Here is a 15,013-nt window from a genome sequence, read left to right as displayed (position 1 = left end):
GAGACCGGCCATTATTTACCTCCTCTGACAGCGAGACCGGCCATTATTAGAGACCCGGCCGCTATTGGAATACAGGCCAATATTAGAGAATTTACGGTATATAATATATATATATATATATATATATATATATATACACACACTCAGGGAGAGAGAGTCAGAGAGAGAGAGCGAGATCAGATTGCTTGTTAACTTTTGAAGCAAATTCAAAACTCTCACTTTCAAAAGCCCAGGTGAGTCCTGGCTTTAGTACAAGTCTCTGCTTTATTTGACCTGGTGTATAGACCTGCAGACTAGAGGCGAAGGAACCACTGGGCTCCCCACTGCTTAAGGGCAAATGGATCAAGACTATCTCTCTCCTGTGGTTAAAATCTCTAAACCATGCCATTCTTTTATCTGTCAAACTGCACCCTGTCAGTGAATCAGGCAGTTCCCAACAGGTTAAATCGTGTGAACCATTAGAAAACATTTGCTTTTTTGTTCTTTTCCTATATTAGACTGTATACATGTCAATCTTGTTTAAAAGATTCTCTGAAGGTAGATGTCAGGGCTCGTTTAGCTTACAGCTCTTGAGATGATCAAAGATAACAATTCCCACTACAGCTCTTTATCCCTATCAATCCTTTATAAGCATCACATTCCTTGACATGTGGCCCTTTGGCACACACTGATACAGAGTAAAGCCAGCTAACTAAAACCATCCAAGTGCTAACTGTTTTCTATCTCATGTTAAATGTCGTCTTATAGTAGCAGACTAACTGAAATAGACAGATTTTTAATGCCTTAAGGAGCTCATTTACTTTATGCACAATTGTTATTTAAAAAAGCAAATCATATTGCTGCATAGTTCATAGGTTTACTTTAACTCATGCATTTGTTAAACCTTGCTATTTAATAGCAAATTACAAAGCAAATTAGATAACTTGATATAGTAGAAACGTTTTATTGAAAAAAAAAGTAGATCGGCTTCAGACAGCTTTAATTTAAATTTACAAACAGATTTAATCAAATCTTTAAATATAATATTAATCTAGTTATTTTTCTCGCATGGCATACATTTTTTGTGCAAGAAAACCATCAAAGGAATAAACAAATATAAATAATAAAACAATACATTAGAAATATATGCTTATATTTATAATAATTAAAATGTATATATTTGGAAATATAAAAAAATGCTTTTTTTATTGAAACTTAATACAAACTGAAAAGCTTACAAAAAGAGGAGATTTACACCCTTTTTTTCTCATCTTGTATCTGATGATACCCAAGGCCGAACCTGTGGTTGAAGCATATTTCTAGGCCAGAGATCCTCATTCAGTGTTCAAAAAAGGTACAGTATAGCTCCATGAACTCAGGCGAACTGACAGCCTTGGCTGGGCCTAGGACAAAATAGTTAGAAATAGTCCCGACCAAAGACATTCACCATCCCACCCAACAACATATCCCCTACAAAAAAGCAGAATTTGTAAGTTCCATGATGTTTAGATCTACAAGTGTTTTAAGTTTTTCTTAAAAGACTCCAAAAGGGTGTTATTTATGCAAGATTTTGTGTTTTTGTGCTTTTCTATTTATAATATGCTGTTTTTGTTTTGTTTTTTTCTTTCCGTCAAGGTTCTTCTCTAAATCAGACCAGATGTGGTGTCTGCCACTAGTGCCGTGGATTCACATAGAATTTCTATGCATCTGCATGTGGAAGATCAGGCAGTGAATCCCAAGCAGTGAATCCCATGTGGTGAAGGTGTTCACTGCTCCGCTCTCACCTCATGCTACTGTATAGACCTTAGGTGTTGTCCAACAGCAGCACCGCATGGAGAGAGCAGTGATCGCTAATGTAGGAAAGAGCTGAACTTTTCTGTGAAATCGAAACACGGCAACCAATCAGGAACTGGTTAACAAAGGTAGAAAAAAGGAACGCTCTCAAGAGGTTTTTAGGTGGCTTTAAAAAAAGCTGTTTTAATTGAGTCCTAGAAGGACAGCTCATCATCCTCCCTTACCTCCAGCACATTACCCATTCTATTACTGTCCACGACCCAGCATCAGTGATTTCTGCAGGGGTAGATATACAAGGAAGTCCTGCTGAATTTGACCTGCATCCAGACGCAGGTCTAGATGAAAGCAGCAACATCAGAGATGTGCAAAATGACAGCAGTATGTTGTTCAACTGACAAAGGCATTGACATTGAATAGGTTATATTCAATGCCAGCACAGGAACCACATGTTACGCAATAACTTAATATTAGGAAATGTGCACAGCACAAACGTCTGCTGGGATGGCAACGTTATGGCCGTAATTAAAGTTAATTCTATCTTCAAAACCAAATCAGCACTAGTACCCAAATTTGTGTTTCGGTAGTAGCAGTGGCGGCTGCTGGAGTTTTCTCCAGCGGTCTTTAACTTCAAAATAAACATATACCAAAAACCAAATGTATACTAAGGTATCACACCAGTATATTTACATGAATGCCAACAACAAAAAAGAGCATATGAAAAAATCATACTTAAATTATAACTGTCTTAATCGCTGTCGTGTCAGATCCTGATGTTTCAAAAATGAGGCCTCGCTTCATGCAGCTAGCCACACCTTGTTGCTAGATAACTATATAAACCTGTCAATCAGTAGCACTTTATAACAGACGACTGTGATGTCAACTCTGCGGAAGTAGGTGGTGTACAATAAACTTGCCTCAGCTCTGGGCCCTAGGATGGTCCTATCTTTTGCACTGAAGAGGAGCTACAGCACATGTAGAACTTTTAACAAGAGTCAATGGCCAAAGATTTTTGTGCCCCAGGGCAGAAATACGTCACCAATCTGACAATCAACGAAACATCTTTACTTGTCATTAAATATTAAATATTTTATGCACATCTAAAAATATATTAATATATTTCTAACTATTAAATTTTTTTTTTTCTGTCTTAATTAAGTTTATTGGGTGAGTGGGACGGCGATCTTGATCCCTCTATTGGCCAGCGTCACTCGGCAGTAGTCTCTTTTCAATGAAATGCTCTAGGCCAGAGGTCACGGATTAGTGGACTGCGGTTCGGATCCGGACTCACCTACTGCATGTTGTCCGATGACAGTGTCTAACTTCACTTGTGCTGCTTCTCCTGTTAATATGGTAAAGCCTTCCGGAGCACCTGGGACCAGGCTACACATGATACAAATTAGTCAATGAGCTGTGTCAGTCTGGGTCACTGCGGCAAACCACTTTTAGACACAGCAGGCAAACCTTTGGCAAACCGGGCGATGAGAAAGAAGGAGGATATGATGAGAAAAAGAAAGAAGATAAAGTGTGGACTGCTGGAAGAACTGCAGTGAACTGTTGAAAGGAAAGTGAAATGGTGTGCTCAAAGATGAACCTGCATATTTTGAGTATGTTTGGCTCAATCTGCTGCTGTGAAGCAGGATTCTCCACCATGAACATAATAAAAAAGAAATATCAATGAAGGATCACGAATGAGCACCTTGATATGTGCTTAAGAATGACTTTGTCGCCATTCAAACCCAGGTTTAAAGACTTGCAGGGCAGCCTAAAGCCATGCTCTCATTAAGCCATAAAAAAAAAAAAAAAAAAACGGTCAGTTCAGGTGTTTTATAAAATATGTGAATCAGGGAATTGTTTATATACCAAAATGAACAATTGTTGTTCTCTACTTCAAAAAAGACTTATTTTTTATTATTATTATTTTTTTAAATAATTTTTTATTTAAAAATTCAATGTATAACATGGATGCATAAAAACCTCTGTTTATTTTAGCGTTCAATTCTGTTTAAAGTAACAGAATATAAATTAAAAATGTCTCAAATGGTAATGCAATTATTTAAAAACAATTTAAAGGGCATGGCACACAATTTCTTAATTAAAAAATGTATTTATTTTCTATAACTCTGTTGTTTTAGGTGGCTGCATATGGAGTAGTTCTGCTTGTTCTGTTATCATTTTTAAAATAATTTAATTTCCTTAGTTTGCAGAGTAAGGTTTCTTTTATATGAGTTAAATTTTTTTTTCTTTAATTGTTTTACCTCTGGTGTTGGATGCCGTTCATCTGTGAGGAGTTTTTCCAAAATTTTATGATTTTTGGACATTTGTTAATATACCATAGCAACAGTACCATTTTTCTTTACACCTAGGAGCAGCTCATTAACAACTCAAAGGATGTAAAAATATTTTAACTACATTCACACATCCAAAATGCATTGAAAAAGAGGCACTAAAGGTGCAGAGCTGAAGCAAAGAGATGAGAGTGGTGGAGCGGTGGAGGAAATCAATCTTCATTGCATTTAGCGCATTCATCCATATTTACTTTGTCAGAAACTCCAGAAGACTCAGTTGGAAGCAACAGCAATCCCCTCAATCAAAGACTACCTGACAAACACCACAGATTGTGAGACTGAAGGGTCAAGTGTCTAATCAGGTAGTTACAGTAGTAGCCATTCAAAATTTCCCCACTTTCCTTGATGGGCACTTGTCTGATCCCCCTCAATTCCCTTTTAAACATCAATCTTTGATCTTCTAAAAAGAAGCTTTATCTCCTGATCAGACCCTGTATTTCAGTGAAAGGTCAGAGTCAGAGTAAAAAAAAAAAATGCATGCTCAGGAGAAGGCCAGTGGCTGGAAGTTGGAGGGGATTTTGCTGGGAGTTGCAGGGAAGGCTGCCATTCGGCTGGCGTTTGACTAGGACGGGCCATTTTGAATGGCTGCTATGGTAGCAGCACAGGGGCACCACAGAGGAAAGTTCTCTCACCATTCCTTTTTACGCTGTACATCTCTGACTTTGAGAGAAAGACAGAGTCCTGTCCTGTCTGCACAAACACTGACATGACTTGCAGTTTGATGGGTGCATCAGAGTTGGACAAGAAGCTGATTATAGGGAGCTAGTGAACCACTATGTAAAATGGTGTGTAAAAAAATTATCTGATCATAAAAGTGAGCAAAGGTGATGATTCTAGATGTTATAAAAAAAAAGGAGAACAAGTTTAATCATATTAACATAATAGGAGAAGAACTGGAGCCGCTAGAGGAATATAAATACCTTTGCCTTAACCTGGACAGCAAACTTGATTTGATATGCAACTGTGAAGCCATCTACATGAAAATACTAAAAGAATACGTTCTAGGACTTCCCTTTGAACCTCTCGACATGAATAATCCTCCATAATATGAGAAAAACTTTAGACTACTCTGAGCATGCTCTTTAGAAGACTGTTAAATGAGAACAGTTTGTTTTCTCCAGGACTGCTGCAAGACAGACCCTATGAGTAACCACAACCTTTCATTTCCCTTTGGGACCAACTCTTTAGAAGTGAATTACAATTGAGGTAGTAAAGTAATGTTTTAATTTAAATAAAACTAGATATTTTCCTGTCTGCCTGCCCACCTGCAAAAAAATTTAGGTGCATTATAAATCAAAGATCAATTAAATCTCTCCCAAAGGCAGCTATTATGCGTTTTATATACCAGGCATTTTAGTGTCAATTCCAATCAATTGTCCCCAAGATATTAATCATTCAAAAAAGGCATTTTTGCAATAAAGGGAATTGTTTTGTTTTTGCCAAATTGTCAAAGACAGATACTGTGGTTTTACAGACATACACCAGTCAGATAATGGTATCAGCTATTATATTTTTAGTAGCAAAACGGTGATACTGTGACAAGAAAGCCAGAACTGAATAAAAGCACAACATGATAACAAGACTGAAAAAAACTCACAAAAAAATTAGTGGAATGAAACCGATAGACTGTAGAACAAGTTAAAGATAAAAACCAATGTGAGATATGGTTGGAGCGTATTTTTTCATGTGAATTGCATTCATGCATAGATGGGCCTTCATCATCCTGCTATATCGGGCTTTTTATTACAGACAGCATGCAACTTATCATACTGTGCCAGATCTTCAGGAGGCTGCCAGTTTAAGGAGAACTGCCACAGGATAAGTCTCAATCCTCCGCTCACTCACACTTATCACTGTTCATGCCTCGAAATGCAAGGACAATACCCACATCTGTGCAAGCAGGGATGCAGTAAACCAACAACTCAGATAATGGACTCTTAAAGCTTCTTAAATAAGTAGCAAGAGAAAACTTATTTCTGAATCTAACCTTTTAAGGATAAAAAAAATAATAATTCTACAGATATGTATTTAGACTGCCAGTATTTTTTGTAAAAAATGTGCTGTTTTAAAAGCTGTTAAGGATTAAAAGAAAGATGATACAGGACCGAAATAAGGTTAAGGTGAATATATTTTGGAACTTGAACTTGTCAATATAGGTAAAAACACATAAATAAAAATCACACAGCAAATCTTTGTGGTGGTGTCATGTGGGTATGTGAACATAAATTACCGGAAGGTCATTTGGAATATCTGTCCCAAGTTGACTTGCTGCGTTTTGTTGTTGTATCCATGCAGCATCTCACCAAAGAGAGTGTCATTGAAGTGGACATCCTGCCTCGGGCATTTTGGTCCCTCACAGTTCTCTGACTGCAGGAGGCAGGAGCGCCCATCTCCTGCCAGCTTGTACTCCTGCACGCACCTGTGGATGAGGCAGAAGCTGTCAGCACAAAGCAAGATATCTGAACATACACACACAAAAGGTGAAAGGTCTTGTTCTGTACTTTTTCTTTTTTAACCACTTTCAGGAGATGCAAATAAAAAAAGTACATTGGAGAATGTGAACATATCCAAGTCTGCCTCTATTTTGGCCCCAGAAATAGAGATGCTTTAGAACAAACTGTTTCTTGGATTAATTATAACATGCTGATGAGGCAATCTACTAAAATAGGGTGGTTTGTATGTCATTACAAACCATAAATAACCTATTTAATAAATTACAATAAAAAATGTTGCATTGTACCAGTTAACAACTACATGTTTCATTATGAGATACAACGCAATCTTCCACTGATTCATTAATAATATGATTGAAATGTACCCTATTTATTAAATTTGTGTTGTTCTAAAATCAACATATTTCGACCAGTCGTGAGATATCCACATACCCGGATGCCTCCACTCCAATACAATCTTGTATATGTTCATATTTTCATATTTTCTTTTAAATGTAACAACAACCACCCGTTTCAAATACATTGATTTCATTATCTCTTTATATAAAGATTTTCTGTGAGTATTTTAATATTGCATTTGGTCTCTTCCTCTTAGGCTATGTCAGAGAGGACTAGTTTACTGTAAATAATATAACCCTAATCCAGCATCTTCACAACAGCCTTTACTTTTTTCTTGGTTTAATATTTACAGTTTCCACTAAATATTAATCTCTGGGACAAAAGCCCCATTTACACCACTACCCATTTACATTAAACCGATCTGTGCCGAGTTCGGACCGAGCTTGGATCAGTTAACCATCCCGTGCTCGGTTCCTTACGACCGTTTACACATCATGCTAGCACAGTTCCTTGCCTCCAAGTGACTATCTAAGGTACTACTTCTCTCTAGGATATAAGGAGGGAATCAAGCAAATCAAGTGCCGCCCGTAACATTCAGGGAAATTTTGTTATAATTGTGATATTTCGTTGTTTGCGGAGAGTCAGGCGAAGAAGGCAGCCTTTGGTGAATTTACTCGACAGAGTCGGCTTTTGGGAATTGGATACGACAGATGATAACCTAATCAGGGCTCATAGATGCAGGAAACAAGGACAGACGTTGAGGTTTCATCACACTGCTAAGCAGGATCATCACTGGAAATTGTGGGGCACCGTAGGGAAGCTAGTATTTTTTATGAATGTCTGAGATGACGCAGTCTGCTCATGTGCTGTTTGTTCACTGAGAACGGAGCCAACTGAACCGCGCCAAGCCCTACAGATGAACTAGTACTAGTTTAGCATGGTTCGGTTGTGTGTGTCATTTTCACTTAACACTTATCTTGGTTACCGTGCTTTGAACGATTTCGGCTCGGTTTTAAAAGCGTAGTGTAAATGGGGCCAATGTTTCTTGAGCAGTGCATTAGCTTGATCTGCTGTTTATACTTGGGTATTCTTGGAACAAATGAATATTATGCTTTCAGGGATCTAAAGGTTCTGATGGTCGACCATTATGCCACTAAAATATGGATTTATTCTTTAAACTTTACACTTACTGTCTGTCTTTCTTAAATCCACAGGTGTGCCTTTTTTAAACTTAAATGTTATGAGTGGACCTGTATAAGATTACAAAAATGTGACATTCACACATCTATAAATATGTTGGTGCCATTGTTTAATGAAATAAAACCCACAATGATCACATAAATATCTTGAATCTCACAAAACTATAAATAATCATAATGTCATGCTTCAACAGAATTATTTTAAAAGATTTAAAATCATGAAACTGGATGGTACCCATAGAAAGAATGAAAATGATGTGATTAAAGGGACATGTTTAATAAAGGTGTGTCCATTTATTAGTATCACAGGTGTGTACACTCTTAAAAACATTGACTACAAGTAGTCAATGGGCTCTTTGGTTACTTGGTGCGTACCAAACTCAACATTAACCAGAGGTAGAGAATGACAGAGTTGTTTCAAGAGATTAAAAAGAAAACAATTGCAAAAGCAGGTTAAAGGTAAAGGCAATAAGACCATCTTCAATCAGCTCTATATTTCTGTGACTACAGTTATACACACTTTTCAGAAATTTAAGATCCATGGCACTGTGGCCAACTTCCCGTGACATGGCCAGAGAAGGAAACTTGATGATAAATCAAAGAGACAGATAATATGAATGGTAGCAAAAGAGCCCATAAAAAAAGTTATTCAGATATCAAAGGTGAACTTTAAGCTCAAGGAACATCAGAGTCAGACTGCACCATCTGTCACTGTTTGAGCCAAGGGGGACTCAATAGGAGACAACCAAGGAGCACACCATTGTTGAAAACAAATCATAAAAAGTGAGATTGAATTATGCCAAACTACATGTTGACAAGCAACAAAGCTTCTGGGAGAATGTCCTATGGACAGATGTGACAAAATTTGAACTTTTTGCCAAGAGATATCTGCTCTATGCTGACAGAAGATAAACATAGGGACTTTGTTATGCTCTGGGGCTGCTCAGCTTCATCTGGCACAGGGTTTCTTGAATATCTACAGAGTACAAACAAATCTCTAGGGATTCTGGTGAGAAATGTGCTGCCCAGTGTCAGAGAGCTTTTTCTCATGTCATGGTCTTTCAACGAAATAAAAGCTAAACACTTGCTGACAGGAGCAAAGCCTCATTGATAGTTGAAAGAATCATTTGATTGTAGTGAATGCCTCAAAAGATTGTGAAAAAAAAATATAGATGAAGGATACCATAATTTTTCATGAGTGAACATTGTGGGTTTTTCTCTCATGAAACTACCAACAATTTGATTAATGTGTGTATTTTAGACAATATTTTGTCATTATAGTGTATTTGAAGTTGGAAGAAAAATAATGTAAATTTCAAGATCTTTGAAATGAAAATAATTTTGAAAACTATCTTACCCTTAAATAGTTTGATTAAATAAGAAATGACAAAAAACAAAATATTTTGCTATTAAGATGAAGGGCAGTTGCAATAAAAGAAACATTGTCTACAAGCCACATACAATGGAGTTTTTGCAGATTGTTTTCATATTTACACTTCTAAATGGGTACCAGACTGAGGAACAAATTTTAATTAAATTTTGCCATTAAAACCTAATTAACAAATAAGCAATATTCCCTGTCCGCAGACACACCATTCTGATAGAGCTATGTGGAAAAAAATCATTCAGTAATTTAATTTGATAACCTCTATCTTATCATTGGATAAGAGTTAAAAAGCAGCCAGAAAAAGTTAATCAGATGTTTTCGACCAATTATTATTATAAGCTGCTTCTTCCACCTATTGAATATAAACAGATTAAATGCAGTTTGTTTCAGTACCTAATGTGTTACTAAATACTCTATGAAACCAAGACATATTGTAATGAGGCTCATAAAAGAAAGAAAAGCTGGAAAGGAATCTAAAAAAATGGTGTTGAAATTAAAGAAACATCTAAATAAGCAATTGTTTTTTCTCTACAATGTTTTTTGAGTGGGACTTTGTTTAGACCTTGTTTAGTAGTGTTCTAGTTCCTGTCCATAGTGTAGTGGAGGTATGCACAGACCAACCACTTATTGGGTCAACCAAGAACTTTTCTGTACAGGTGAAACACGAGGCTATTGTCTGACAGCTAAAGCTTTGATTAATCTAATCTTTCAATCATATAATTTTTGCAGTGATGCAGTCAAAGTCCAAATCTTTGCCTGACTGAAATCCTGTGGCAGAAACATAATAAACCTTAATGAATGTATTTACATCTCTATAAACGGACACATTGTAAGAATGATTGGTCCAAAATTTCTTCAGATGGGTAAGGAACTGATAAAGTCACACTAAAGACAACTGCCTTACAGTTTTGTAATTTTTTGTAACTCAAAATCTACTGAATTCTGGGGTGTACCAAGCAATTCCTACGGCTGTATTAAGGAGTATGAAAACTGCTTTTCACTAGCACTGACATTTTCTTAATAGCAGCCATTCTCACCCGCAAAACATAAGAACATTGTTGGAAGTAGGGTCATCTTCAAGTGGTACAAGCTGCTGGAGGCACAGCTGTTCACAGCCTCCATTGAAGCCATCCGTGCAGTCAATGCCTCTGGAGTAGTCATAGCAACCCGAGCCATCCTTCATTGGCCTTAGCCCCTCAGGACACTGCAGGAAAATGGATTAGGAGAAAGAAGGAGAAGAGGTGGGAGATATATGATGAGGTAGAGAAGAGGAAAGGATAGATTAGGAACAAGACAGGGAATGGAGAGGCACTGAGGTCAGATTGTGCATTTTAATCAGGACTAGAGGGCAATGACAAGGCAAAGTTGATGTGATAGGAAAACCAAAATAGAAGTTTGATGGAACTAGAATTTAAATGAAATAATCATAAATAAAACAATGTATTTTAAACAATATAAAAATGGTTGTAATTACATTACTTAAAAAAACTAAACAATTTGCTCTCATAAACACAGCTCAGTTCTCTACTTGCTTGGATAGACACTACTGGCACAGAAATCTGTGTGTTGTTTTTGTTTTTATGCACCAGGAGCAAAACTCAGAGTGTTTTCTTGTTCTCATAAAGCTGACAGAAGGAAAAACAACACAGAAAGCTTAAGTGTTTATCAGAGAGGGGATGGATATTTAGTTTGTCCCCAAACCAAGGAGTGTGACCAATGATGTGAAATTCTTGACTCTGGGAAACTGAGAGAAAATTGTGAAAAAAGTATTTCGCACATTCAGTAAACAAACACTGTTAGTTGCATTTTTATGGGTTTCCAGACAGAACTTTTACTACAACTTGCTATAAAAAAAATTAAATAAATTTGCACTAATTAATGAGTATTGAACACATTAACCATGCCAGTGATTGGTGACTGACAGATTAAAAAGCAGTAAGCAGTACCCTTTTAAATCACATCAGAGTCTAAACCCTGCATAATCTATTAAAAGAAATTAAAACAATGGGCCCATTGTTCTGACTCATATTGGCTAATTTACAGAACAGCCACTCATTCCATAAATTATGACTCTGACTTCTTTTTGTCTAAAGACAAACAAATGTCTACTCGACAAACAGACACTCAATTAAAAAACACAATTTTTGTTATTATTACTTAATTAGGATTTTCTCACCCATCTCAAATCGTACTGCACACATAAAATTGGCTGCTTGTCAGCTGATTGTCAGCTTATGTCCCAGTAAAACACTTAAAGGAGACACTATGTATTACAATGAAAAATCTCTCAACAAAGTAATGATATTGACAGTTTGAAACTATAAGGGTAAAGGACTGATGGTAAAAAATATGAAACTACATTATATTATTGTAGTGCTTTTAGTTCAGATTACTTTTAATTGCTTAATCGGCAGTACGAGTTTCTTAAATTACTTGTTCAAATACAAAGGCCACCTGAAAAACTAAATAACTGATTTTACTATGTAAATATTCTCCACAGCAAAGTCTAAACTTAACATGTTAAAAATATGTCATGCTGTTGATGCAACAAAGAACAGAGTAACAAAGAACAGTATCAACAAATTCATATGCAGGTAGTATATACATGTAAAGTCAACAAAACCATAAATAATAAACATGTACACAATATGGATAGTCTTTTAATATTTGTGGGTTTTGACTGCTGAAGCTGAATTCAACTGAACAGCTTCCAGCAACTTGGAGAAAAGGTTTAGGTTTTTGTCATTCACGACCTTCTTTAGAGCTGCAGGTGTTGCTGCTGTTTTGTCTTTCTGTAGATAATACATCTGCAGGTTTTAAATTAACTATGTTAGAGACACACTTTGAAGAGTATTGTTTACCCCACTTTCTGACAGCTACTGACTCATCTCTGATTCCTGAATTTCTTGGTGCATGTGTGGGTTTTGCTGTGAGCATATAATGACTAAAGTTAATGTTATGTGTCAGTGTTGATGTACATTTTACAAAACAAAAAAAAGAAACTGATGCAACCGTTTATAAAACTGCCAGTGGTCAATCCATTGCGGACTAGCTGAACAAATAGTTTGTACATTCTTAGGGTTTCATTTTATAATTAAAATAATGTTTAATCCAATACATTTTATGTTTAATTATTTATATTTAAATAAAATGTATATTACTATAAAATCCCTTTTGACATTTGAGTCCCATTTTTTTTATTCATGTGTACAGTCTCTTGCAAAGGTATGAAAAAGCGTTTTATCATTTTAACTACTATTAATGTTGAGACTTTAGAACAGGAAACTATTGTGTTGTGATTATATATTATATTCACACAAAGCAAAGTGTTTTGTGAAGTGCAAAAAATTGGAACATGGCATAGAATTTTGTTTTCTTTTTACATGTCTATCTGTATCAAACCCCTTTAATAATGGGAACAAAAAAAACATATCTCCAACCGAAGGTTTACATGCCAGTATACACATATTAAAACTAAAGCAGAACTCAGAGGATTTTCAGAGCAAAGAATGCCACAAAGACCCAATAATATGTGGAGTGGAAGTTTAAACCAAGTAATAATCAACACCCCCTTAGAAGACTTCATCTTTACCTTACCTTTGTGAGTAAAGCCCTACATTTTTGTAACTCAAAATAACTCAACACATAGCCATTAATGTTTAAACTGCTGTCAAAACAATGGTTACAGCCCACAGTAAAGAATTCCAAATTGTGCACTGTTAGCACTTCCACTGCCCTCTGTCATGCAACATATTCTTTTAAAAGGTCTCAGATATGAATGGTGACAATTATTTTTTGTCCAGATCCTTACATAAGTTTTTAACCATAGCCAGTCTTATCTAATTGCCAATGACCAGCATTAGAATTTTTGAGTGTGATAACACCTGCTCCCCTAACATAAAAATCATCAACAACAAATAATATCAATGTTAATAAGGCCAAGTCAAATCCCAGGCCTGATGTCTATTTTAATCTTAAAGACTTACATGGAAAGAAAAGACAATTAGAAGAATTTAAATGATACAATTACTTTAGTCTTTGGTGCTCTGATCTTGGCAGGAAACATTAGCACTGATATTTCCCCCCAGGCCTGAACCTGGTGGTGGATTGGAGATGGATGAAGTTGGTTCAGACTGCTGGCTGGCTAGACGATGTGCTTGAGCTATATGGAGAGCAGACGATGTGCTTGAGGTATATGGTCACTGCGTGAGCGCGGACCAGGAAAATGGAAGTCCAGCTTGGATAACACCAGATGCATGAACCTGTTCATGATTATCAAGCATGAAGCGACAGTGGAGAGGAAAAACTCCCCTTTGGGAAGAAACCTCTGGTAGAACCAGGCTCAACATCGTGGTCTTCTGCCTTACTGTTTAAAATAAGATAGGGAACGCAGTAAGAGTCTGGGAGGAATGACAGTCTGATGAAGCTTTAGCTACGATAATAGAGAAGGGGATGGAGGTGGGTTGAATCAGGGTCATCTGAATCGAAGTCCGACATAGCGCAACCACTGCCTGCTCTTTGGGTAGCAGACAGAAATGTGGATGTACAGACCTTTTAAGGTGAACTATGGATGTTGAGTTGCTTTAGTGGTGGTATGGTTCAAAGCTGATTGGCCTCTGTCGGAGGCGGAAATGGTTAAGTAATTATTTCTTCAATTGAACTTCTGCCTAGGCTCCATTAGACATTTATAGCTAGACTAGAAAAATTATGTTAAGAAATGTCATCTTCTCAATGTTGAGTTTCAGTATTTTGCAAAAAATAATTTGTAAAAATTTGGCTGTACAAAGTATCAATTTGGACATAGAAAAATACTCCCACGCATGCGTGGGTACCCATGCTAGGCATTGCACATCAGTATGAAAATTTGGAAAGGACTAATGGAAAGTTTGAATTTATGAGATAAGGGCAAATATCCTCCATGTTTTAGATGCGTCTCTTGCCAGTCACACCTCAGTTGAATGGCTTAACTTACTCACTAAAACACTTTTTTTTTTCTCATACTGCTGTAGATTTAGGCTGCTGGATGACATAGGAACCACTTTTCATGCTTCTGTTGCATTAAACTTCTACTCTCCAATTCTCCATTATTTGTAGTTCAACCCTTAATTTTATTTTCTCCCTACTTTTTCCTAATTAAAGCAACATCATCTACTCTTGCATGGTGTTATATTTAGATGTGACACCATAGTGAAGCAAGCCATAAGCTGGGTTGCTGCTGTAACTAACTCCCATTATTGGTGACAGAGTTAAGCCTGTTTCCAGAGCTTAGTCCTGTTTCTCTCCTAGATTTAGCTATGGGCTCAGCTTTTAATATATGTACTGTCTTCCATATCTTTTTGAAATAAAAACCAGAGATCATCTGTTTTACTGTTTCTTTCCTAGTCAGAACTATCTATGGATCAGTTTATCAGTAACTTTTCTAACATAGAAAATATTAATGGATCAATGCTACTTTGCTCATTTTGTACATTTGTCTCTGTCTCATTGAATTTCAAGTCAACCTCAGTAGTATGCTGC

At 36.5% G+C, this 15,013-nt stretch overlaps 1 protein-coding gene across 1 annotated transcript in view; it reads right to left on the bottom strand.

Moving 5' to 3' along the window:
- The window catches only part of astn2 (astrotactin 2), a 398,940-nt gene that overhangs the window by 134,558 nt on the left and 249,369 nt on the right, over positions 1-15,013 (bottom strand). The window contains exons 12-13 of the mRNA XM_015392541.1: positions 10,534-10,700; positions 6,349-6,537 (exon numbers count right to left, since the gene is read on the bottom strand). Coding sequence (XP_015248027.1) covers positions 6,349-6,537; positions 10,534-10,700 — 356 coding nt within the window. The remainder of the gene's footprint in view (positions 1-6,348; positions 6,538-10,533; positions 10,701-15,013) is intronic.

This window comes from Cyprinodon variegatus, unplaced genomic scaffold, assembly GCF_000732505.1.
Source record: "Cyprinodon variegatus isolate N-32 unplaced genomic scaffold, C_variegatus-1.0 Scaffold23, whole genome shotgun sequence".
In the NCBI taxonomy this organism is placed as follows: domain Eukaryota; kingdom Metazoa; phylum Chordata; class Actinopteri; order Cyprinodontiformes; family Cyprinodontidae; genus Cyprinodon; species Cyprinodon variegatus.
This window is presented reverse-complemented; position numbering and strand designations above follow the sequence as displayed.